The sequence below is a fragment of the Bombus bifarius genome, unplaced genomic scaffold, assembly GCF_011952205.1.
Source record: "Bombus bifarius isolate JDL3187 unplaced genomic scaffold, Bbif_JDL3187 scf7180000009755, whole genome shotgun sequence".
NCBI classification, from domain to species: domain Eukaryota; kingdom Metazoa; phylum Arthropoda; class Insecta; order Hymenoptera; family Apidae; genus Bombus; species Bombus bifarius.
In genome coordinates, this window is record NW_022885319.1 from 395011 (window position 1) to 421311 (window position 26301).

Below are 26301 nucleotides of genomic sequence, written 5' to 3' on the forward strand. Positions count from 1 at the left end.
CCAAGGACACGGGACTATCGGATTCGTCGATGACAATTTTGGTTAAGGAAGCGAGAGCAGTAGACACCGTCTCCGATTGGATAATAAGACGGTTGGTGGACCAGCAAGGGTTTCAGCCGCCCTCGCGAAAAAGTCGCCAACGAAACATACCGGATGCGAGGAAAACCAACTTTCCATGCTAACGCGTGGCAAACGATAAACGTAAAAGGAAATCTAAGACAAGAGATACTCGCTCGGTCCGAAGGACCTTAACTATGAAAATTCCAAGAGGGTACTTGAGACTATCGAGGGTACGCGCCAAGGACGTGCAGACATCCTGTCCGCGATGTGTGGCCTGGTGTCTTCGATGTGAATTGACGTTACACGATTATCGGGCACCGATTATCGAGCACGCAAATCGCGTCGTTGTTTTTCCGAGAGGCGAGTCGAATACGACGTTTTACTTTCGAACCAAAGGGAGAAAAACGAAAGGGAAGAAACCGTAGGATGACATAACTTGGACATATGCGCGCGTACGTATAATATTTCGGACTTATTACGTGATCCGGAGAGAAAGTCAGTGCTCCGCGCGCGGTTTTATTCAATTCAATTCGATTCAATTACCTCGCCGCTTCGCGATTTCTAGTTTACGCGCCAAGTCTGTCTGATTATGTAAAAGAACGTCTCTCATTGGCCCGAGCGACGTTTTTTTACTCCAAAGTGTTTGTCGTAGCTGTTAAAAGGACTCGTCGTGCTTGCGCGTTATTTCATTTATTTCCCTCGTTATTCCACTCTCAAGTCCGAAGAAACTATGAAAAATACGATTTAGGAAATACGAAGAAGATTAACGATAACGATTTCTTTTTAAATAATTACGATCTCTCGTAATTCGTTCGTTGATCGCCGAACCTAAACCAACTAAATTAACGAGTTAGCTAGAATCGTTCGTCGTTTAAAATCGTTATCCTTTTATCTTTATTTCAATTTGCGTAAAGTAAATTTTCCAAATCGTCCAAAGAATCGAACGAAAAATAGTTTGGTTCAAAGCAATTAGAGGCTCGGGTATATCGGCTGTATAAATGAAAAGCTAATTTTAAAGTAAAATTTAAACTGTTTCAAAGTACACGTACTTGTGTTTCGCCACGAAGAGAAACAACGTTTCGTTATCGTAAAGCCTAATGCTAGCGTTAATGGGACGAAAGACCACTATTTAAGTAATTTCTCGAGAATTTCTCTGTTGCACCATCGAATTCTTTCGCTTTTACGATCGGAAAACATTTGTCGTTAAACGCGCTGCTTGCTCCGAGAGAAACTGCAGCCATGAAAATAGCCATAACGAAATGGTAACACGGTAAAGTAAAAATATCGAAAAGGAGATATTTCTCTCGATAGCGAAAATGAAAAAATTATAGCCCTTTTTTCTCGTCGAGGACCGTCAATTTTATTATACTTTTGTTCTATTTCTGTCATGCGGTATTTCATATAGTACTCCACCCCGCGTGCAAAAATTGAATTTTCAGGCCCAATTCATCGCTTATCCCGTAAATATAAGATTCTACTTTTTTCCTCGTCTAGTCTGATTCGTCTTTAGCTTTAGCATATTTTTACTTAAAATATAATTCTCCGCTACATATTCGCTTACACGTACAATAGTCGACTCGACATAGTTCAATAATCGTCGACTCGATCGAGAGCATGACACGAATTCACGGTAATAACGCTGTTTAGTATTATTCAAGTTTGTCAAACACGGAACACCCGTTGCTAGGACACGTTAAGTTACAATAGAAGGAATCGGTAATATTCCGACTATGTAACATCGTGCGTTGGTGGAACGCCTAACAATGTGTTTCCTGATCGTTGAACAGGAAGGGGAAGTAGGATATCTTCTCGATCAAGGTCGTCGAATTTGCCGCATGAGGAATAAACCGAACCGCCAATAACGCTACCTCGAACTATCGAAGCTTGATACGATATGTAATAAGAAACAGACATTTTGATTTATATAATCCTTTATCAAGATCGCGTTCCATTACAGAATATTCGCGAACAAATTTGACCATTACGAGATCGTTTCGTCGTAGAATTTGCGATCGCGTTTGTTCGATACCGTAACTCGTGATTCGGTAACTCGTGGAACTCAAGCCGCAACTATCCCTGTGTACGATTGCCTGACTCGCCGAAACAAACGTAGAAAAGGGCCGAAGAAAAGAAATCGGAATTTCAAAATCCGTCCAAATCGTTGCCACGCTCCTCGGTACGTTGCGTGTAAACGTACCGTATCTGGTTTAAAGAAACTGATAAACAAGTTCGGACCACGCCGTTCTCTTTAAAACGAATTGCAAGCAAGATCGAGGAATACCAGCCAATTATTCCGAGGAGTACACCGCATCGGCGAATCTGTCTGCATTCCCCACCATTCGCAGGAGAACAACCAGGTGGTGGACTGGAGATTTCGGAACGTTAAAGTTGCAAGGCTGCACGCTCGCCGAGTTCAGTCGAGAGTCGGCCTCTCACCGCGTCGCATCCTTTCGATAGGATCCGGTCGATATCGATTTCTCTCGTGTGTTTCGTCGGTCGAGAGTCCGAGTCTTCGTTGCACGGAAAACGGAAGCTCGCGAACAGTTTGCCATCGGTATACCACGGTAGACTGTCATGTGAATTACCACACCGACCGAACACTCGAGCGTTTTTCGGCTGACATTGGACCGCAGCAGTAGTAGTCATCGTCACGATGAGACCGAGAGACACGTGAGCCTGTGACATGATAGACGCACTTGAAAAATGTGAGTAGAATCGTTTTTCCGATAATATTTGCCGGAGAAGAGACGCTTAACCGTACCGTATCGGTTTTAAATACGAGCTCCGGACAAAATTGGTATCGGAAGATCAACGATCGGCGACGAAAATGTCCGGCCGAAGAAAACATTTTAACCGGTTTTTAAGAACTTTGTGTCTAAATCGGAGGCTACGAAACTAGCGAGAGGAACAGGTCTGTCTGCGAATTCGTGAAACGTAGCAGCGATCCCGTTAAAGAAGACAGTTACAGCGATTAACACGATGATTGGCAACTTACACTGGTGGCCGAAATACCTAATCGTTTTGTTTCAACGAGATCGATTTCAACGGATTTCTGTACAACGACCGAGATAAGATTTTCGTAAGCTACCAAATTGTCGACGATGCAAATGACCTGGCTAATAATAATAATTGGCTCAGGAAAAGAAGTTGGCAAACACGATACGATATTTCGCAAAAGTTAAACGTTTTGGTAAATGTATATCGCAATGCATCGCGGCTGCGAAGGCAACGTGTCGAAAATATACGGAATTCGTGCGTCGAGTTAAGCCTACAAATTGATAAATAAAGGAAATTGAAACGAAGAAATTGAACTTGCAATTTCTTGCAAATTTCTTCGGGATATTCAGATTCGCTAGCAAGATAAAGCATTTCTGAATTTAATGGTGCTTGGAAAGAAGGTTGTAAGTAGACTGTGAATATAGTAGGATAATACGGATAATAGAACGATGGTAGGATAATCGGAGGTATACTAAAATATTTGTTACACGAGTGTAAAATGTAGAACGGTATTCTGGCGCTAGGTACCTACTGGCTACTAACTACCCAACACTAGGAGCCTCTAAATATTCGGTAAATAAATTCCGTTAGTCGGGATGAAAACGATCGTTGTATAAACACGTATAATTGGTGTAAATTTTATAACTGCGTTTCAAATCTGTTTGACGATGTCAGATATGATAACGATCGTTGTTAACCGTAATTAAAGTAACCACATAGCAGAGTGGAGAGCGCGAGTGTCAGGGCCGCGAGATCATCGAGCATCGAACAGTGGTAGCAGGTTTCCGCATCAGGTTCGCGGTGAACGAAGGATTTAATGGATGGTTTAGAGGACGAAGTAACAGTACAGCTGGCGAAATACCGAGTGTATAAAGGTGAAAGCAACAGTCACGATGAATGCACGACGATCGGCTGATTAATGCTTTCCTCTACGATTTTTATACAATTCGAACAATTCGAACGAGCGTCTATTTTCGTAAGAGAAATTAGAAATTTTAATCTTCCTTAGATCCGACGTATCTCTGTAGAAAAATACACGATGCTCTATATTCCGCAAAATATAAGTCTTTTATTTCGAAGATACTAAAAAATTGGAATTCCTCGTTTCGATCGGCTTAATTTATTTTGCGCGTTACTAGCGAAAATTAGTAAACCCGTATCGCGTTTCCTTTTGTCGTTAGTTTCGTTGGTTAGTTAATTAATTTTGTCGTTAGTTCGTTTGGTTTCATCGAAACGAATTAAAGCGGATAGATCTTAGATTCGTAGTATTACGGTATACGTACAACGAATAAAACGAACGTTAAACGACTCGTTATACATCCGAATCTCGTCCACGGTGCATCGAGCAACGTTACAAAATCACGAATCGCATGTTCTTGCGTCGATCTCGCCGGTAACTGACCTTGATAACTGTATCGTTCAATCGGATCCAACCAACACCGGATCGTTGGATAAAACAGCATCAAAATCATTCGTCCATTCGAATCACGTTCGCTGTTTCCATTCGTGACGATTCGAATTCGTGGCACGCTGTCAAACGAGAGTTTAAATGGCGTTCGTAGCGTGGTGTCGTGGTTTCTGGCGTTGTTTTCGGCAACATTGGCCAACAGGATATTTCGAAGCGCGTAATAAACAACTTGCAACGGTATCGATATATTCGAACGTGACCGCGTATACTACATCGAGATGAATATCAATTCCCTGTTCGAAATAGTTATTAATAACGCTAGAAGACGGTGTACGGTGTTTAACGTCGTCTCTGCAGAGAACAAAATATAAAAATCTTGTCCGTACCATCTATCCGATACGAACGGAACATCGAGTTTTGTTTACAAATAAAAGGTGGCACGTCGGAATTCGGCATCCTCTGCTTCTCTTTTTCACGAATTTCGACTGCGTTATAAAGTATACAAGTTTTCTACGAGCGATTCTCTTTAATTCCTCGTTATATCCTTTTATCGTATCCTTTGAAATCGCGCAGAACGTACGAGGTATTACAGCGAAACGACGTCCCAGGTTATCGGTTGCTCGTATTTCTCCTTATCCTTTCTCGTTATTGTCTTCCTTTTTTTTTTTTTTTATCAACTTCGATTGTAGTCATAATTCGTTCGTTCGACGTTCGAAACTACATACGTATCTCACTTACGTACTGCCGCTCGCTCATAGCCATTCTTTCGCGTACCATTCGCTCCCACCTAACGCTCTTCGTTGTTATCGATTTCTAATTTCAAGTCGGAGGTGCCCGAGACTCTTTGAACGCGCGTCAGAAAAACAACCGTGTAAAAGCGAATAGACGATAAACAAACGATAGATAAAGGCGAGGTAAGAGAGAATCGCGTAAAAAGAGCGCCAAGTGTACACCGATACGATACTTTAATGGCAAATAACGATACTTGAGATAATTGGAATATTCGCAAATCTTACTCGACCCGCTATCCTTTTCTACGCGATATTCCATCGGTTCTCTTCCCCCCTCTGTCCACGTAATCTATCTATCTCCTTTCCTTTACTCACAATCGTCTAACCCTTTCCCCACAACCGCATCTGGCTATCATCGATCTTTTCCTCTATACTCCTTCCTCGGATACTCTGCTCGCATCGTGGAATACGTAATTTGTCTTTCGATTCTTCTAAACTATCAGAGCGTGTCTTTCTGCCGACACGTCGGTTAAATATAATCGAACGAGCGATGCTGCAAGTTAACGCGTATCGAAACGTAAATCGTTGCTTACATATTTGCTATAACATATTTCCGTAATACAATTTTCGACTATATTGGAACGTGGATAGCGTGCTGGTCGTGGCAAAGGCAACGTGTTTTCTTTCGTACAAGACGTTTCCAAAACATAAATCGATTCTTCCTTTGTACCTGTTTTCGTCCCGGATGATCACGTCGCCGCTATCCATTCGCCCCTGTTTCTTCTGCTTTGTTTGCTCAAGTTTTTGCTTGTAATATGATAAATCTCTATTTTACTTGTATTTTATCTAGACACATACGTACAAACGATTAGATTACTTTTAATTACCCATTTTGTTGCGAAACAGCATGCCAAATACACTACAAATCTCGAAGGCGGCGCTAAGACATCTCTAGTATAGTAAAAAATGTGAACTCGTTTACATTTATGTCATTCGAACGTAAATAAAGCTACATTTAAGTTACAATTACAGAAATTATATTATTAGAAATGAAAATAGATTATACGATAGCAGTAGCTTACGTTTCCCCGTTACGTTGTAAGCCCACGTTTCGTATCGCTTTTACGTCGCTTCGAATTCTATAAAAAGCTGCCTCTTAGCTTTCGAGACGTCCGCCAAAAGATGCCACAACCTCGTCGAGGGTAGAAGTAATAAAATCGCACCGTTGTGCCATTTTCACGAAAACTGGAATCGCAAATTGATTTTTGTAACTCGGCTGCCCAAAACTATAATATATTCGCGCTCGACGTATATCGAGTACAAGAACGTTTCCTCTTTTTTGGCAATAACGCGACGTACGAGATGCGTGTTCACTTATGATCAGCGTTGTACCGTTAGAAATGAAAGATCCGTTTATGTCAATATCGAACGTCAAACGCCAATGAGTGAGTGTAATACCGTTTTTCACGACGATACAAAGCTGCGGAAGAAATATTTATTTATCGTTCAAAGTTTAAGTTTGTCATCGTTACGAGTCGCACGTAAATTTGGCATCTATATACGCAAATTTCTTACTTTTTAACATTTACCTACGTGAATTTTCTAACATTACAACCAATTCTCTTTACAGGTATTACCGATGTAGGTTATCTCAAATTTTCCAACATTCGTGTATGCCGTTTTGGTTAGATAGTTTAGCACTTACGCGTGTACCCCTACTTTTTAATATTCGAACATCGATATATAAACTGCCTAGCATTTAACGAAATGAAAATCGTTAGAAATCGAACGTTTAACGAACCAACTGTACGTCTATTTTACAAACGTAAGAAAATCACATCGAAGCTGGTGGAAGGGTCGCGACATCTAGAAAAACCGAAGCTACGACAGAAATAAATCAGCACAAATTTTCCAATGCTAGCGAGGAAAGAGCAGCAGGCCTCTCTAAAGCCAGGCTTACGGGTTACACTAGCGAGTGTTTCATACTTTCTCCAGAGACATGCCTACGTGCACGTAGGCGTGTGTATCAAAGGATTCTAGATTCTAGACTCTTCGTCTGGCCACTCTGAATCGTCGACGAATAATATACGTATTTATCTTACGCGATCGAAGCGGACCACGCCGCCAGAAACATTTGGCCAGTTTACAGGAGATTACAGGTCATCTTATCGACGATCGTTCTCCCTTTTATCGTTCAAACGTTTTCCTGCATTTTTCGAAAATTTCAAATCCTAACTAAATTTCAACTTTATCCCATTTATTCGTCGATAGTTCGTTGCACGAGGGTTGTACGAGCGTAACGCTTTGCTTCTTTGCGTGCGTGCACGTCCATAGATTCTGAAAGATCCGAAAGGGACATAGCGTTCACGTTCTTTCGTTGTGTCGTGACGCGTACGACAGGATGATGTAATTTACGATGTTCGATCATCGTAAGGACAATTCGGTAGATAAAAGGACGATAGAACCCGAAGTAAGATTTGGAACGAAGAAAACGCGATGTCAGTTTTGTTAGCAATTTTCCGACGATCTACGTTCGGCTGGAAACTAGAAAGATCAATTACGCGATAAAACAAAAGATCAAAAAGCGAGGAGCGAGTCTCGTCTTCGACGATAATTAACCGTTAAGGTACAGAAATTCGAGGAATAACGTTCTTATCGAGACGGAAGAGTTTGGTAAAAAACGTTGCGAAATTATTAAGTTAATTGGCGTGTAATTAAAAAACTGTTAACCGTTGTTCAAGTTTATTTACTCTTGGAACGTAATATGGATAGATTACTTTCAACGCTGAGATCTTTTCTAGAAATATACGATCGATATTTTTACAATACTCGATAATAATAATTAGTAGCGGAATAAGGAAGCAAACGTTCGCCTACAAAATATACGACGATTTCAACGTTAAAGTACAATGTTCGAAAATCGGTTGCCGAGCACGAGAGAATGATACTTTCAGAAAAAAACTCAAAACGAAAGTAACGAGCGGACAAAGTTAAAAAGAAACGTTTACGATCTCCGTGGAACTAGGAAACGAGCTGAGAGTGACTGGTGGAATCGAAATCGAACGAGCAGATTTCTTCGTGATTGCGTGAATTGCATCTGTTTTGCGTCCTTTAGCGCCGACGAACACAGCAACGATCGCCGAATTACGTTCTGTGTTTTCCGCGGCCGGAGCACGAGTTAACGGGTTTAACCATCGAGTCATTTTCGCCAGGAAGAGGCTAGTTTCCGATTTTACACGTCCGAAACCACTACTTGCTTTGCTCTTTTTACAATCCTTACGTTTCTTTCGCAACGTCCAACGAATATTTCTCCACGAGTCGGTTTCCTGATTTCTCCGCTTCGTTTTCAGTCTTTAGCGTTTCCTACTTGCAAGCCTGAAACGCTCGACATCTCGAAACAAGCTTTTCAAATACTATTCGAAACAAATACCATTCGGTTATTTATCGCCTGTTTAGTTTTGTACTCGATTAACCGATATTTCAACTTTCCTAAAATCCCACGATGGAACGAGGATAAAAGTGATTCGTTATATCTGCCATAGTTTCCGAGATATTGGCAAAAAGCTATCGGTACCGCTACAGTGAATTCAGCCTATGATCGTGCGTCCGTAACGACGTGCGAGTTCGTATCGATCGTCGGCTTAAGGCGGACGTATAAGGCGGGTATAACGTAACTCTTATCTTTTGTGTTTACAGCACGGTATATAAACGAACGTCGAATAGAGCTTACGAGATGCTTACGAGGTAACCGGCTGTACGAGGCTGTAAAAAAAACTTTTATATTTCGTTGTAATAATAATCACAACGACGACAACAGTAATAATAATAGTAATAATAATAATAACAATAACCGCTACAATATCGATCGGGTTTGGCTCGGGTTTTTTCGCTTTCGAAACGATAGCGCTTCTTCTATTTCGTAAAATAATACCAATTATTCGTTTTCTACGTCGATAAGGACTGTACTCGCTCGAAGTTAAGACTCGAAGCATCTCGGATAATACGGCACTCCGCTGTGTCTGGGAAACTATGGCCGCGACCACCGACGCTTACACGCGAAGCAGAAATACGTTGAAAACGTCGAGCCTCGCAACATCAAAGTATTCGTCAAAGTTCAAGTAGCATCGAAATCGGAAAAGTCGCGACGGTTCCACGGCTTCGCCTTAATTTCTTTTCTTTCGAAATTTCAAAATGAAGAATATCGTCGATGGATCGGAAGGGAGCAGCGACCTACCTGTTCCAGGCTTTCGTTCGATCACATCGAGTTAAGTGGCATTGCTATCTCGACGAAGAAAATGAGAGACGCGATTTATTAATGGGCAATTACGCGGCGAGTAGCTTGCATTTTCAAACGATTTCCGATGATATCTCGAATAGACGGTGCTTTAACGCGAGATTAGAATGGAATGGAACTTTTGCCTGCCTTGGAGATATTTGAAAATCTTCTTGCCGAGATACGCGTTGTTTATCGCAGGAAGCATTCGATGCACGGCTGCTTGTGACGCAAAACGCAACGCGCAACACGCTCTTGCAAGCACGATCGAAACTTCAACAACCGCGCGCTATCGCGAGACGCGCGAATCGCGTTACGATGGTCATTTTCGCGAAAATGACGAATGCAACGCGTAAGGCAAAGAAACGTATGGGAAGAAGGTGCGCGAAATAAACGAAAAGAAAGGATTCAGGAAGTACGTTACGCGAAGGTTTCACCCGCATCCGTATGGATCGCTGCGCTCTGCCATCACGCGATTCAGTTGGATCATTTTCTCGAAACGTTATCCGAGGAATCATCTCGCGAGAGATCGTCTTTTTCTAAAAGAATCGAATCGTTCGCCTCTTTACGACGCGTTTGTTCTCTGACGCGTTGCGTGCTGCTTGCAAATTAATTTTACGTAAACTCGATCGATATCTGTAGAAATGTATAGCTAGAATACTATAGATAACTAGATAGAAATTATTTAGTATCGCTGAGAGGGATTTTACTTTTAGCCGGAATTCTCCTATCGAGAGTGCGCCTCTTCGCGATAAACCATCCGTGAAATCTCTCTCGATTTATTTCTTCGTGTTCTCTCGTAATTCCCCTCCGTAGGATTGCAATGTTCGAAATAACGAACGATCGGCTAACCAAACGAACAAAGTTCGAGAAATATGGACAAGCGCTTTTCGACGCTTCGTAAAATATTCTCACGATCGAATCGAGTCGTAAACGAAAAAGAAAGTGGAAACTCGTTGCACGACCGCCGCATTTCAATCGTAACTCATAGGTGCATCTTGCTCGAGTGAGATTTCTCGTAGCGCCAAAAAATTGACCAGTTACTCTTTCGATTTCCCATTAAATGTCCTTGCCACGTCGAACCGAACGATAAACGAAAAGGAAAGTGGAAACTCGTTCCATGACCGCTGAATTTCAATCGTAACTCACAAGTTCATCGTGTTCTAGCGGCTAGAGATCGTCGCATCTACGTCGTATCTCGATGATCCCTTGAACTAGAAAGTAATCACGATCCTGGAGAAAGAGAGAGAGAGAGAGAGAGAGAGAGAGAGAGAAACTGCAAAGTCAGCGAAGCAACGTGGTATTCAATATGCGATTATTCGCGACCAAAGTATCAAGGACGGAAGACGTCCTTTGATAAATCTGTCGTGTTTCGTTGAGTTCTTTTTCGATATTAAAATTTTGATCATTCGACGAATCCAAACGCCTCGCGTAATATGTACAAATTTTGGCAAAATGATCAAATCTTTCCGACATAAAATATTCGAATATTTCAGAAATTAAAACAAGGAAATTTCGATCCAATGCAAACTATTCGAGCAACTTTCCTGAATGAATACAAACTAAGCTCGTGCTATCGCTAATCGCATTTCACTTTGCCACGTAAATTAAACTATCGACGCGAGACTTCTGCCGACAACTTTTAGAAATCTACAAAGCACTCTACGCAAAACGCAAAAATTCTCCTTTTGCCGACCGAACGTTCCAACTGGCACCAATTTCGATCCTATGAAAATCGATGAAAATCTCCATCCGCGGTGCAACTAATTTATCGCGTATTGTAATCGATTTTGTGCACAATGTTTAATTGCTTCGAGGAACTCGCTAATTTTGATTAATAGAGGCGTTTAATCGGAGACTCGCCACTTTCACTTTTCTTACAACGAACCTCTTTGCCATCGAAGCCGTACGTTACGAAACGAACGAAAAAATCCGCATTTTTTCTTCATCTCCTTCGACCCATCGCCGTTCGAGCTTTTGGATTTAGGTCGGTATCGGGTTTCAATGGCAATGATTAGTCATCGAGCAACTTACGTAATAACGTCTCAGAAACCCGGAGAATCAAAGCAAATACAGTTTGATTTGCCGAACAGATCTCGACAAGGTGTCCTGACCAAGGTTTACGCTTGTGCCACGGTACAAAGTGTAGAAAAAATAGTCGTACTACTACTAGCAACGTAAGAAGTGTTTCCGTCGATTAAAGTAGCAAAGTTTGTTCGATATTTCGTAATTTGATTTTTATTTGTTTTTCGATCATCGCGTTTAATTACAAGATGTCGAGGTCTTGCTAGCTAAATATCGAAAGGTGAAGTTGAAGGTGCAAGGATGTAAAACCTTCCTTTTTCTTTTTTTTTTTTTTTTTTTTTTCAAGGATTTAATCTCTTAACGTACATTCTGAAAATCAGTTACTCGCGTGTAAGCTACATACGTGACAAAATCCACTTTCTCTTTCTCTTCGGTGTTGCGATATGGTTGCGGGTTTTGTTCTTTCAGGAAGCCAGCTCCACTGCGCTATTACGAAACACCATCTTACTTTACGCGTTTTCAAATTCTTCTTCGAATCTCGCAACTAGAGCACGGATTTGTAAAAATTCGCAATGCGATATCGAAGTTTTCGAACGGAACTCGGTTCGCGCTTGTCACTCTTATCACCGTGCATTCTCGCTAGTTTCTGCTGCAAAATTAAACGTATTTTATCCGGAGTATGTGAAAGAGCACGGGAAACGCCATTGCGTAGATAGGGTTACACGGTGGATGGTAGCGAGCACATGGTTTCGTTGCGCGCCAACCAACGGCCACCGTTACGTCCGATATGTAGGTCAGTGTAAAGGCCGTATGCTGGAAAGCTATCAATCCAGCGGTGGTAAACGATGCACGCTATTGTAAACATACCTGCGCCAGAAACTTATTTTGCTACGTGTTTACGCGCAATACGTGCTAAGGAAATAGATCGATTATATGATAATATATATGACAAAGCATTTCGTTCGAAGCCTTACGCGTTTCCCTTAAAGAAAAATGAAGAGAAAAAAAAGGAAGGAAAGAGAAACGAAGGAAAGAAAGAAACCGCCTGTTCTACGTTCAAACAAACTGCGTCGATCGTTATTATCGATTATAACAAAATCTAACGTTTCGTAAATATATCTAGAAGGAGCAGAAACTATCAAAGTATGTAAAGTAAGTATAAGGCTGCGTGAAAACGATAATACTTCGAGCAATTCGAAGAAACGACTTTAGTCGATTAGAAGCAAATTAATTAACGTTGAAAAATGCAAGATACGCGGTGGAACGCGAGGCAAGGTAGTAAAACTGAATACAGAGTGAAATACAAATTTTTGAAAGTTGCACGAACCCGGCTGATTTATCGAGAAACACGTTTTCTGGCCAAATACGTCTTATTGTGGTTTATCGTTGAAACCCATTTGCCGCGGTGAAACGCTCCATAAAGTCGAATTCGCCCACCTGCTAACGTTTTCTTGCCTTTCCTTCGTTCCCAACAGCTCGAACATTGCCGTTCTCGTGGTTTGTGGCGAATGTTATTATACTTATTGTAATACACGCATTTACGAGCGCTCGAGAGTAATTTCGTTACGCAAGTTGATTTGTAATACGCGTTACAAACTTTATTCTCGAACGTGATTAATATTTTACTATTACTTTCCACCTATCTTTTACCGCGGTTCCTACTTTTACCGCGTTTCGTTATATCGCTATTTACCAAATTTTCCTAAAGAATGTTCCCAGGGCAATTTAGTACACGATACGTATGTTTCGTTATATCGTATATATAAGCAGCCGATTGCTTGCAATATATCGTAACCGTGCGAGAACAAGAAAATGGCCAATTATTCCCGAGGAATCGGCATCTGTACGTAGCTTCGTCGGAAAGACGATGGCAATCACCTTGACATTTACCGGATAACCAACACGATCGATTAATGTCGCGGAAGGCCGACAAATCGAGTTGTATAATACCGGGTGAGTCATAGACGCATGCCCATGCTCGAGGACTTTGAACAGTGTATCAACATACCGAAACGAGTGACAAACTTTTTACGAACGTTTTAAGCGGATGTAATGAAAATCGCGATCCTCCGTGCGAAAGTAAGTGGAAAGCGTAGAGCGACGCGTTGAGACAGAGTCGACGCGAGGCTTCGTAGGTACGTTTCGGAGCGAGCGACGACACGCGGATATCGGATCCGAGATCGATCGATCGCGGATCGCGAACAGAAACGAAAAATGATTTACCATTACACGAGAAATCGCCCTCTCGCAACTTGCACCGTGATTAATCGCGCTCTACACCCTGTACGTCCTGTAGAGCCGTAAATACTTTTGTTCGTCGTCGTTGCAAGGTCGTCGAATTCGACGAGATTACAGCGACGCGTGTCCGATATAATCGCTGAGTAAGCGGACGTGAAATCGTCGGGAAAGTCGAGCTTAGATCTCGTCTGTGTCTAATATCCACCATTTGTTTTATGGAATTCCGTCTGGTAGTCCTCTATCTGGCAGTTTCCAACTAATTCTAAATCGATCCGAGCGAATCGAAGTAGAACGTTCGCGGCAAATCGAGTCTCGTTTCTTGCGCTTTTATATAATATATTTAATAACAGGATAGAAGGTTGTTGCGAGCAACGACCGTCCGAGACTCGTTCCACTTGCGGCCGGTACTCGAGGCCGTCGCTGGCTACCCCTCTCGCCACCTTCTTTCTCGATGTAGGCTGGATCGTTCCAATTAAAACCGTGCAACGTGACAAACTATCGTTAGTGTGTCGACTCGGTGCACGTGAACTTGAGAGACGAAGAAACGGTTTATCGCATGCTGTTGTTTGACCTCTGGAAGGTCAAGTTTTTTCAAAAGTTCGAACCACTCTTGCGGAAACGAGCACGGGCTTCGCGCGGAACGCGGCTTTGCCAGAAATATCGCAATTTTGCTGTCGTAGGATTTTCGCTGCCGACGCTGCGAATCGTCTTTTTACAAAGCTCGACTTATTTTTACCATGGTCGTTGATCGTATCTTCTTACCTTGCGAGAAGCAATCGAAATCGATGCCTGTTCGGTCGTCTTCGATGGAGATTGATTAGCATAAAAAAAGAAAAAAAAAAGAGGCAACGAAATAAAAGATCTGGACTGTTCGAAAGAGAAGAGAAACGCGCGTGGAACCGCCGAATCATCCTCGTGACCTAACGCATCGTACCGCTGCTAGGGAAATGCTTTCGATTTTTATTTACGACTAACGTAATCGAGCCTTTCTCTCTCTATCTATCTCTCTTGCCTCTCGTCTCTCCTGTTCTCGTATTTGTTACGCGCGATTATGTAACACGCGTGGCCTGAAATTCGCAGACCAAGGAATAAATTTCACCGCCGCGCACCTCGATTCCGACGTCGCAACGATTTTTCCATCTTTGCGTAAAACGAGACTGCAATGACTCGCGTATCGCAAATACGTTTCAAAGTCGGCGGTCGACTGTCGCTTTGCGCGTCCAAATGCGGAGAACGTCAGGGATAAATTAGCGATTACACGAGTATTTCTAGTATAAGTGGTCTAGTATAAGTGAATACGTGGCGATTGCTTTAATCGTTTACCGTGTAGTGGAAGCATCCGAATATCTTAGATCGAGAGAGGTATGATTAACAAACGTACCGTTTTTCCAAGTATACAGGCTGGCTCGTTTTAACCGATCCACGAAAATATCTCAATGAACTTGTCTTGGTGGACGTGGCATTTCGAGCTTCGTTCTTTTCCTTCAACCTTCGTAAGGTATGGAGGTCTTACTTGTTTCGGTCGCAAAGCTGATAAAACAACAACTATCCGTATCGTCTGGTTCGTATTTTTCAACGATCGATACGAAACGTTGATCGGAATTATCAAAATTGATCGAGCTCGGTTCGTAAATTAAACCGGTGGAAGCGAATTGTTGTAAAATAAATCGAGGGAAGCGAAAAACGCGTTACTCGAAGCTCTGCGGGTCGTGAAACGTTAAACGTGGAATAGAGTCATCGATCGGAGTTGGGCTTAATCGCAGCCGTTTGTTTACCTCGATCGAAGGGAAACGAGGAATCCATTGTGCGTGCGATGGCCACTTTCACTGCTTTTCAAACTAGTAAATACCGATTCGCTGCAGCGCGGCGCAGGATACCACGTGAAATTACACCACCGAAGAATTTCAATTACCTTGCCACCTCTTAATATTAATTGCGCATCCTCGTGGAAACATTTGAAGCAATTTGCGATTTGAGAGAGCTTGCGCGTAAAAGTGACGGAACAGGTAAATTACTTTCACTTATGCGGCCACGCACGCTCGCTTGCAACGAAAACGATCGTTACTTTGTATCTAACGATAAACCGAACAAGCGTCGAACAATACCAATCGAAATTTATATAGTCGATAAGAGAAACCGCGATTGAATTACGGTTTCTATTTCCCGCTTAACGATGTAATTCAGTTTTAGGAAATTCTATTATCCAAGCGAGAATAAACGATCGATTTACGTCCCATTCTATATGAATTATTTAGGGACACGTGCAAGTTCGAAAAGCGTCGCTATAAGGAAAAGAAGGCTGTAGTAATCGTCCTTTGAGCATAAATACGCTTTACTTCGGCGACCACGCGCGTCGTTATACTTCCTGTGTAATTAGTTACGGCAACGATACAATTTAATCGAACGTCGGACAAAGTATCGCTCGGATGCAGCTCGAGTCGTGGAAAAAGAAAAAAGAAAAAAAAAAGCCGTGCCACTTTCGCAAAACTTTTTCTGCTCGGGGAACCTGGATTATTCGAGAGGTCGATTGTTCGGCTCTCGTTTACGAGCTACGCCGAAACCTTGTCCGCGTTATAAGAATGCGTATCCTCGATACGACTTTACTCGGCTGCGAGCGACCGTAATTCGACCGAGGAGCAACTCTTTTTACGTTGCGTTTCAGAGATTACGCGATGCAACGACGACTTTCGGGATTAAAAAGCGATCGGATAAGAGATTATAGAAATTAATAGCTAAATTCCACTAAATCTAAAGATCGTAGCAGGCCTGTGAATATTTGAAATTTGATTTTTCGCTAATACCGATGTAATCGCAAAGAAAACTAATTCTTCTAGGCTTCTAGGCTTGTACGCTGGTTGAAAAGAGTTGGAAGATCGGTGCTGGCTATCGAAAAATTATTACTTTTCCATCTATTTCCTAGCGATTAAAAGAGAAGCGTAACATCCGTATTTCCTTCGTTGTAATTATAAAAGAACGATCGTGATCTCGAATCCCTCGCGCCACAAGGAAATTACCATGTTGCGTCGCGACAATAACGAGAGAATTGTCATTTCCATAGATAGACCATCGTGTAATTGCAACAGTTCCGTCATAGTAGGTGATCGCTATTCGGATAAGCGACAATTATATACGAGTATGTAATAACGACTTTAAGGTTTAACGACGATAAGGTTGCAGGCTCGGTTGCCGACGAAGGGTTAAATCTGTCGACGTTTCAAAGTGGCAAAGTGGCACGAAGAAAGTTTCATTGTGCGTATACACGGTGGCTGACGGAAATATCGAAACACTCGCGACGAAACGTTTGTAGCAACGTATCGCGCGTGTCGTACGAAACTTGCCGAAATTTTCTTAGCCTCGAACGCTGTTATACGAAACGATCGGTTGGACGCGATAAAATGGCATTAGCTGCCCTACGTGGCGTCTGCTTTCGCTGCGTGTGCCGTTTAGACGACTTTCTTACGGCGCGACGCGTTCTTCGTCCTCGACAGAAACGAGAAAGAGAAAAGTCCGGTTGAAGGAAGCAAACGGACGAAAAAATGGCACCTCGTCGATTCGGAAGAGAAGAGAGAGGCGTGTGCAGGAAGTGGTACAGCATTGCCGGAGGGAAGGACGCCGAATCTAGGTCGCGATCGTGTTCCTCTCTTCGTGTTTACGCAGATATGTAGGCACCCAGTGGTTCTCGTTCGCGCCAGTCGCGCAGCAAATATTCCTGTAATATTTGCGTAAATATCGTTGACCCGTTTCCTTCTTGTACGATCGACGCAAACAGTTCTGTGTATCGACACCGGATGCTTTCGCCTGCTCCGTATTTTCTTCCAGGATTTGGTCGAACCGAACTTGGTAGGTGTCGATGGTCGCGTTGATTCCGCGGCATTGGTCTTAGGAATTTGGATTTATATCGTTGAAAACCGTCTTCGCTGACATTGGTAATCGTAGACGCGATCGTTTTTAAAAAAAAAGGAAATCCGCTGTACGATCGATTCGAGAAGAACAACGGTGCTGGAAACGTCTTCGAACTTGCAACGCGTATTTTAGTATTTAGTATTTAGTATTTAGTATTTCCGTTCGCGATCGACATATTGTACCTTATATATTATAAAATGTAAAATAAAACGTCGGTTATTGGCTGACTCGTATCGGATCGATGATAACTTGTATTAGAATTTGTATTAGAAAAGGAAGAAAAGTTGAGAAAGGGGACGAGTGGCGGCGTTAAAATTCCATCGACCGCCACAGAACGAATCTCCGAGTAAGTAGGAGCGTTAGAACGGTTTTCACCGAGATTTTCATCGACCTAATTCTTCCTCGGAAATCAGGCCGCGCAAAGAGAACTCGCACGATCTCTAAACGACGCTGCAAGTTCGTTAAAAGTCGTTTACTTTCTGCAGTAACATCCGGCTGAGCATACGGCAGGGAACGTAATTAGAAAGCTTCGAAGAGGAGTTATGGCATCGTTCGCGTTATCTATCAACCGGTAGAAGCGTATTTTATAAATTTCTACCTATCGACTGCGCCCTCTGTTTCGTATACGCGGCTGTGTTGAAAGTAGTATGAAAACGGCCTGTTCGAACTTCGAACGATTAGGAAGAGTCGAAGATACGTATGGTACAGTGGCTCTCAGGGCTTTCTAATCGATTTTCAAGCAACGCGTGAAATCCTCGCGAATTACGAATGAAATTCGATTTACTTATTTATGTACTTTTATGTGTCTGTTCTATTCTACGTATACGTAGAAAGAATAGCCAAAATCGATACAAAATGTGTTTTGCGCGACGAAGACGGCACTGTGTTCAAACCCGAATTCGTTACACTTAGAAACCGGCTGGCAAACCTTGCGATTAATAAACGTGCTTTCTTCGTAACGCGCGTAATCAGGATTATAGCGAACCTCTGCGAATCTACAAATTGGATATCCCAGTTCGTTCAATCGGTCTCGTATTATCCTTGGTGCTTCAATTTATATCGTCGAATAGTTTATTCGCGCGATTTGTTAACAGCCGTGAACCCTTGCGTATTGTTCGCGTCATCAGCTCCCGACGTGAGTTCCACGTGCTCCGGTTACGTCCTCCCTACAATTGTCCTATGACACGATATAATTCGATACAACTTGGCGCTATACGCTTTGACCAACTGATACCAACTAACTAACAATACGATATCTAGCTTTAGCTAGATTGGCTAGATTGGCTAGATTGGCTAGATTGGTCGAAACTCGGGTAAAGTAATCGAACGAATCGAGATAACGACAGATTTCGAGATAAGTCTGGTCTTTAATGAACTTTCCTTCGCGTTTCCATTTTTACAACGATCGATCGCCTCGATTCGTTTTCGACAGTCGCAAAACCACGACAGTTGATAGTTGCGAATCACTGGGAACGCTGGCGCCGCGGTTACACTCTCGCTTTCGAAATAATAATTATTTAATACTGGAAGTCGTGGTGAAATGCGAGCGACCGGTTTTTGGCCAGCCTCTTTGGTCCATCCGGTACCCGAAAGCCAACCTCCGTACCTCGATCCATGGGACAGGCTTTCCATAACAAGCAGCGGTATCGAAAGCATTTTCGAAAGGGCGATCCCCGGTCATCGAAAATTAGACTGGATTTTACGTAACGGGACCGGGTAAACAGACTGCTCGCGCTGTTCTTGCATCTAGCGATTTCTGCGGGGCTCCGCGCGATCACCACGGTCGTCACATCGTCGCCAAAATTACGCAACATCGTGCCCGCTCCCGCTCGTTTACTCCGTAATCTTTTATGCAATTTTATGTTTTCGCCAAGAGCTTGCGTTCGTTTATATCCATCGTACTGGTTGCAACGATCTGCGCGTTGAAGATAAGATTTACATATATCCACGAACACGTGCCGCGTAAGGACGAAGAAACTACAATAATAACAGACGAACAGAGGAGTCGGCATCTACGCGGTAATTCGTTTCGATTACTAAGAATTATGCACGAGTACTTGGCATTGTTGCTATAACGTGTCACGACCTCGAGAATATGTTTTCCAGCAAATTTCCGCGCGTGACAACGTGGCGTTTAGATTCTACGGTCGGGGTTTTAATCTTCTAGCTTCCGAGGGAAAACAGTTCAAATTGATCATGGTTTCTCATTTCGACGCGAGAATTACCATTTAGCGGAGAATACGTATTTAATCGGCCGGTTATTCTCCGTTCAACGTAGGTGACGAGTATTTGATTTTTACGGATCGTCTTCTCACGGTTCCGAGATCTCGAGTTACGCAATGTTTTGTAAGTAAACTTCTCTGTCCAATTTTCTAAATTCTCAAATCATCTAAACCACTCGCTGGTCGTTATAATTCTCGGCGCTACGCGAAATCGACACCACTCGGTGGATAATTTGATAGATAGGAGTTTCCTTTCGCGGTACCCTATTATTTTACCATATTCCACGACTACGCGGAACCTTGGGACTATCGCGGACGGATCGAGCGAAGCGTCTGATCGTATCTCGCCAATTCTACTTAGGCTTCGCGAACGCTTCTACTTACTCTCGTTCGTTTGTTCGTTCGTTCGGCTCGTTCTTTTCTGGCGAATGAGATTTCTTTGCGCAGGTACGCTGGTTAAACGAAAGCGGTGTCGATCGATTAAACGCGATCGACGAATCAAACGATTTCGAGATAATACGTATAAATAGAGAGAAATTTAGGCGGACGTAATCCTCTCGAAACGATGACTCGGTACAATTTGAGTTAAAATAGAATAGAATAATTGGGAGTGGATCGAACGTTGATCCAATCTACGCACGAAAAATCCCAATTTAATCTTCGCGAACGGTCTGGCAGTTTTAAGGCACGTTTGAACTTGAAGCCGAGTTTTCTCGACGAAAAAGATCTCTCTCGCGATTCCTGACTCCTTTCATTGCCCGCACGTTAATTAATTAATCTTGGGTCGAAGGAAGCGTTTGCAGCTGCTCTCCTCTAACGATACGAGGTCTAAATCGATCGTTCTGTTTCTGCTGCAGGATGAGGAGGAAGAAGCAAGGAGTCACCGAGGGCGGAGAAGCGTCGATTCTGCTACTCGTCGCATTGACTCCTGTTATCTGTTCCGCTGGAATCCTGGACCCTTGGCAGTGGGCACGTAGCGATCGAATCGACGTCAACATTCCTTGGTTGCCGTGTAATTACATTTTGTCAAACCCGATGTAAAAGACGATTCGGGCAACCGTTTCGCTTTCTATATTTTATTTATTATCATCGTGATTTTATTTCATTAGTCGAGAACGAGACACGATGCTACGACGAGCTAGGGTGCCTGAACATAACCAGAAGCTGGTATCACCTTATCCATAGACCGCTCAACGTCTTCCCTTTACCACGAGAAGTCATCAATACGAAATTTATCCTATACACGAACGATAATAACGTCGAAGTGAGTAAAACAGTACATATTTACGATTATAATTCTTTCCAGTCGACTAATTACTACTAAAATTACAACTTGCGGTTAGACCTTTTTAATTCGTAACGCTGTTCGCAAGATTTTCCGATTCTTTTTTTACCGAGTTTTGTTTAATGGAATATTTTGTCCGTCTCTTCACAGGGCCAGACCTTGTCAGCCGCGAAAGACAAGTCAATAAAACGGTCGTACTTCGATCCGAAAAGGAAAACAAAATTCATTATACACGGATTCATAGATACACCGCTCAGCAATTGGGTCAACGTAAGTGAATCGCCTCTTCGCTTCGCTCTTTCGCTCTTTTCATTTTCCTGTATTAAGGAAATATTTTTTATATTAATTTTATATTAAGGAATTATTTTGTTCGAATAGTAAGAATATTCGCGCGTATCGATGTTTGGAGTACGATGTATTTCATAATTGAAAATTGATCGTGAAATACGATTTTATTAATTTTTTCGCGCGTCAAGTAGTAGGGGCGGTAAATGTTTCAAATTAATATATATTTGATAGTTAAAAGTTGATACAACGGTTGAAAGTTTATTTACATGTTTGATACATTTAACGATAATATTTCCTAGTTTAATCGATTTACTTGCATTCCTATCTAATCCGTTGTCGAATCGTCGCCACAGGAAATGAGAAACGAATTATTGAAGCACGACAACTACAATGTCATCATAGTTGACTGGGGTGGAGGAAGTTTGCCGCTTTATACTCAAGCAACCGCCAACACGAGACTGGTGGGCCTCGAAATAGCTCATCTCGTTAAACACCTGCAGGTAAAATGAATTTCGCGAACGAGCAAGCTAGCTGCTCTCGGCAGAATCGTTTTTTTTTTTTTTTTTTTTTCTGAAAAGAAAAGAAAGAAGAAGAAAAGGAAAAAAGTGACTTTATAGCACGTTGTGACGTTTAATCTGATTCTAAAGCAAACTTTTAGATCGCTTAGGTTCGTTTCTAGGTTTTATCGCTTAATTTACGTAACGTTGGTTTACTCGCACTTGGACAAACTCGTAATGTACGTGTAGCATATACAGCGGATACAAAAAGTATTTACACGTGATACGAATTAATTAGTATCATATGTTGTTATATTCTTATTATTTATTTGGCTTGTGTGATTACAAGATGCGAACATCTCTAAATACGTATTACGATATAAAACGCTATGAAACTGAAATGTCGAAGCTCGTAAAAGAGATGCTGCATTGGAAGATAAGAAAACGAAATGGAAAGATCAAAGTATCGTTTGTTGAAACGCAGACAAATTATGGACTGGACCCAAATGACGTGCACCTGATCGGACACAGCTTGGGGGCACATACCGCGGGATATGCAGGAGAAAAGATGGGAGGGAAGGTTGGTCGTATTACGGGATTGGATCCTGCAGAGCCCTATTTCCAAGGGATGCCCAGTCACGTAAGACTGGACTACACCGACGCCAAGTTGGTCGACGTCATTCACACCGATGGCAAGAACTTCTTTTTCCTAGGTAACAGAAAAATATGTTAACGTGGATACCTACTGATCCCGCTCTTCTAATCCGATTATTAATAATTATCAACTTTGGTTTCTTCTTTCGCTATTTCAACGTTGAAAGTTGAAACTACGTATATGTTACGTTTGTTAAGACGAAGCGGTTTTTACTTGGTAAATTCTACCGAAACACAAAGTACGGTATAAAAGTTGAAAAGTTGAAATAAAAAGCTGAACGACAAGCAGGATTATTGAACGAAATAAAATCTTACGAACTGCGTTTATTTGAATTACGAGCAACGCTGTAATCGTTCTGTTTATGCAATCGTTCTATATTATAAACTAACTTATCGCGCGACAAGGGCTTCCCGGATATGGAATGATTCAACCATGTGGCCACCTGGACTTCTACCCGAACAATGGCAAGGAACAGCCAGGATGCACGGATCTCAGCGAAACTACCCCTTCCTTGCCTTTAACCCTGATCAAAGAAGGTCTGGAAGAAGCGTCGCGAGTACTGGTTGCCTGCAATCATGTGCGTTCCATAAAACTCTTCACCGAGAGCATCAACTCCAAGTGCCAATACGTGGCCCACGAGTGTTCCAGTTACGCCAGCTTCCTCAAAGGCGAATGTTTCTCGTGCAAGAGCAACAACAGTCTTAGTTGCGGTATCATGGGTTATCATGCAGACACCAGTCCAGCTTTGGTTGGAAGGCAGGCTATGGGACAGGATATTCTGTCTCTGCTCGGGTCGAAATTCTTCTTCGCCACTGGCAAAGAAGATCCTTTTTGCAGTGAGTGTTACAAATATCTTCACCGTTGGATTTCATCGATTTTTTAAGCCCTCTATCGATATTTTCGAATAATTGCGATTACGATTCGGTGTATATTCCTGCACGGACTTGGAGATTCCTTCTACCTTAAAGCATAGCTTCCAAAGAGAAGAAATCTGCGTTTCTAGGAAAGAACCTGATTGAATGCGAATTCGTCGTTTCGGACGTCTTAGAAATATTTCAAAGCGAATCTTAGATTCCATCGATCATCGTTTGAATTTTATCGATTCTTGCTGGAACGCTTCTGCGCTGGATCGAACTTGTCGGGCAGTTCCGAGCGTAGGTGTCACGCAATTATTTATTATTATGAATCGCGACAGGCTGCTTTCACCCTGCTTATCGTCGAGGAAAATTGCTACGTGTCTCGAAACTAATTTAACCGTGCCCTACATAAGAATCCGCTAGAAACTTGCAACAGCCATTCAGCCGATCGGATAAAATGCAAATGATTTTTTCACGACCTCGAAACGATTTTTAATTCTTTATCGAGAAATAGAATCAAAGTTACCGAATAATAATAGGATAACTGATAAATAGAAAGATGGAATTAACGAAAATGAATAACTTCGTTTTTAAGTTATTAACATGCAAATCTCGATTACTTGTCAGGGAGACATTACAGGATCACCATCGATCTTGCCCGGCCACCGAGTGCAGAAAGTTGGGTCCAAGGCTTCCTGAAAGTCACTTTTCACGCGGAAAATGACGTTATTCGAGACATTGATCTCACACCTAGGTAATCTTCGTGTATCTCTATAATTCTATTAAAATTAATTCCATCGTCTCATTGGTAATCGAACGCTTCATTTTGAAATATTCCTCGTAAAAGAGGAAAACTACGATAAATACACCGTTGCCTATCGAAATGAAACCACGAAACGATAAATAAAGAAAAAAAACGAATAGGAAAGGTAATTTGCCGTAGACACAGATATACAAACACGATCTCATCCATACACAGAGTGTTAATAGTGTTAATGTCAGTCTGACACTCGAAGGACTTATAGTATTCTCACCTATAGGAGTAAAACGATGTCCAATCGAAAAAGCACGCGATCTGCATATCGAAGAAATTTGAGACGATTTTAGGGCAGGCACGCAGCTTGCGGCGCCTATTCTCGTCTCAACTTGCTACTTTCGCATACGGGACACGTGCTTTTTCATGGCCTCGCTTCCGCGATAACTACGTTGAACTTAATTGGCCAACTTTTTGCTTCTTTCATTCCCGCAACCGTAGCGGTTACATGAAATTGGAACATGGATCGACAGTCCGAATGGTCGTCGCTCATCCGGCCGGTGCATCCGGTGAACTTGGGAAAATTCGACGCGTCGAGCTTTCATGGACCTACGATATGGACGTGTTACAACCGAAGTCGCTCTGCTTCTTCTGGTGTAACGATCGCCTCTACGTCAACAGCGTCACAGTGGACGTTATGGAAATCCCGGGAAGAGGGTAAGCCAATTACCTTTCAAGGTCAGAGGCGCCGGGTATTTTTCCTATTCCTCGACATCCACGTCACGCATACGACGTATGTTCGTAACGTTGACAGTGTACACGATGTTCAACATATTCAACGTTTAAAGTTACACGTAGTAATTTAATAATCGTATCGACTCGTTTATAACATTATCTTTCATATACATACATCTTTGTAAATTTGCATACGTTATTATATGCGCAGGAAAAGAGAAGCAGACTTCACCAGCAGGCTCTGTTCGGCAAGTAGACAGGAGTACGCAGAAATTGCCAGCGGTTCCACCGCGTCTTTCGTCGACAACTGCTGACAACGTCTTCAACTTAATTTAACATGCATCTGAGTACAACGTGATAGTTTGCGGTTCTCGTTCCTGTGAAAAGTATAGAAATTAAAGTGCGATCTAGTGCATATCTAACGATAAGAATCAGCAGCATGAATAATGAAAATTATGGCAGAGTCTACGAAGATCGACTGAAACCTGTATTTCACAATGATGTATTTCATTCAGAATACGTCCACGAGTTTTCGTTTAAAAAAGAAGGAAACAAGGCAAGATTCGTTTCGACAAAAAATTTATTTAAAAAAAGAAAAAAACAACTGTAACTGTACAAATACATATATATACATATATATATATATATATATATATATATATATATATATATATATATATATATATATATATATATACATATATATATATATACATTTGTTTATATTTGTATATAATAGCAATTAAAAAAAAAAAATAAAACAAGTTGCACGAGTCACAGGTAAAAAAAATCGTAAACGATAGTACATACCTATCTTTTGAAAGCGAAACACGAAACCACAATGGAATAATTTTCATATATCGTAAAAAGAAGAATATTTTGAGAAACCTAATATCGCCTTACATATAGTACCTCGGAAGAATTCGCATTTCATTTCTTTTTTATCCTGTAAAGTGCGGTGCAATATGATTATCGAATTTGCGATGAAAATGATATACATACGTATAATAATATATAATGTGAGGAAAGCCGACGCGCATCTGCTGCAGTAATTAATTACCATCGATTACTTTGTACATCTTGTATATATGAAATTGGATAGATATAACTAGATAATGCTAGTGTTAGTGTAAAAGCAGGTAATCGTTACGAATGATCGACGATGGCGATAACTTGCTAACGCAAACATTTTTTGGCTCGTGTGTGAATTGTTATCTACGTAAACTTCTATACAATATTTACATAAACAAAAATACCGTCCGTTGTAACGTAATAGCGATAATCACTTGTGATATTTCTCTCCTCTTCTGTTATACATATAATTTAAATAGTACGTTTAAATATATAATTTACTGGTAACACTTTCCTCGTTA

The 26301-nt window shown here is 41.8% G+C and overlaps 1 protein-coding gene across 1 annotated transcript; it reads left to right on the forward strand.

Annotated features, from left to right (window-relative positions):
* The first annotated feature begins 2496 nt into the window (after positions 1 to 2496).
* LOC117215627 (pancreatic lipase-related protein 2-like) lies at positions 2497 to 25500 on the forward strand. The gene is made up of 10 exons (XM_033462014.1): positions 2497 to 2765; positions 20715 to 20869; positions 20967 to 21121; positions 21293 to 21412; positions 21784 to 21930; positions 22412 to 22640; positions 22987 to 23418; positions 24067 to 24193; positions 24695 to 24910; positions 25140 to 25500. Coding segments are annotated over exons 1-10 (1686 nt in total). The 5' UTR covers positions 2497 to 2763; the 3' UTR covers positions 25243 to 25500.
* The last annotated feature ends 801 nt before the right edge of the window (positions 25501 to 26301 follow it).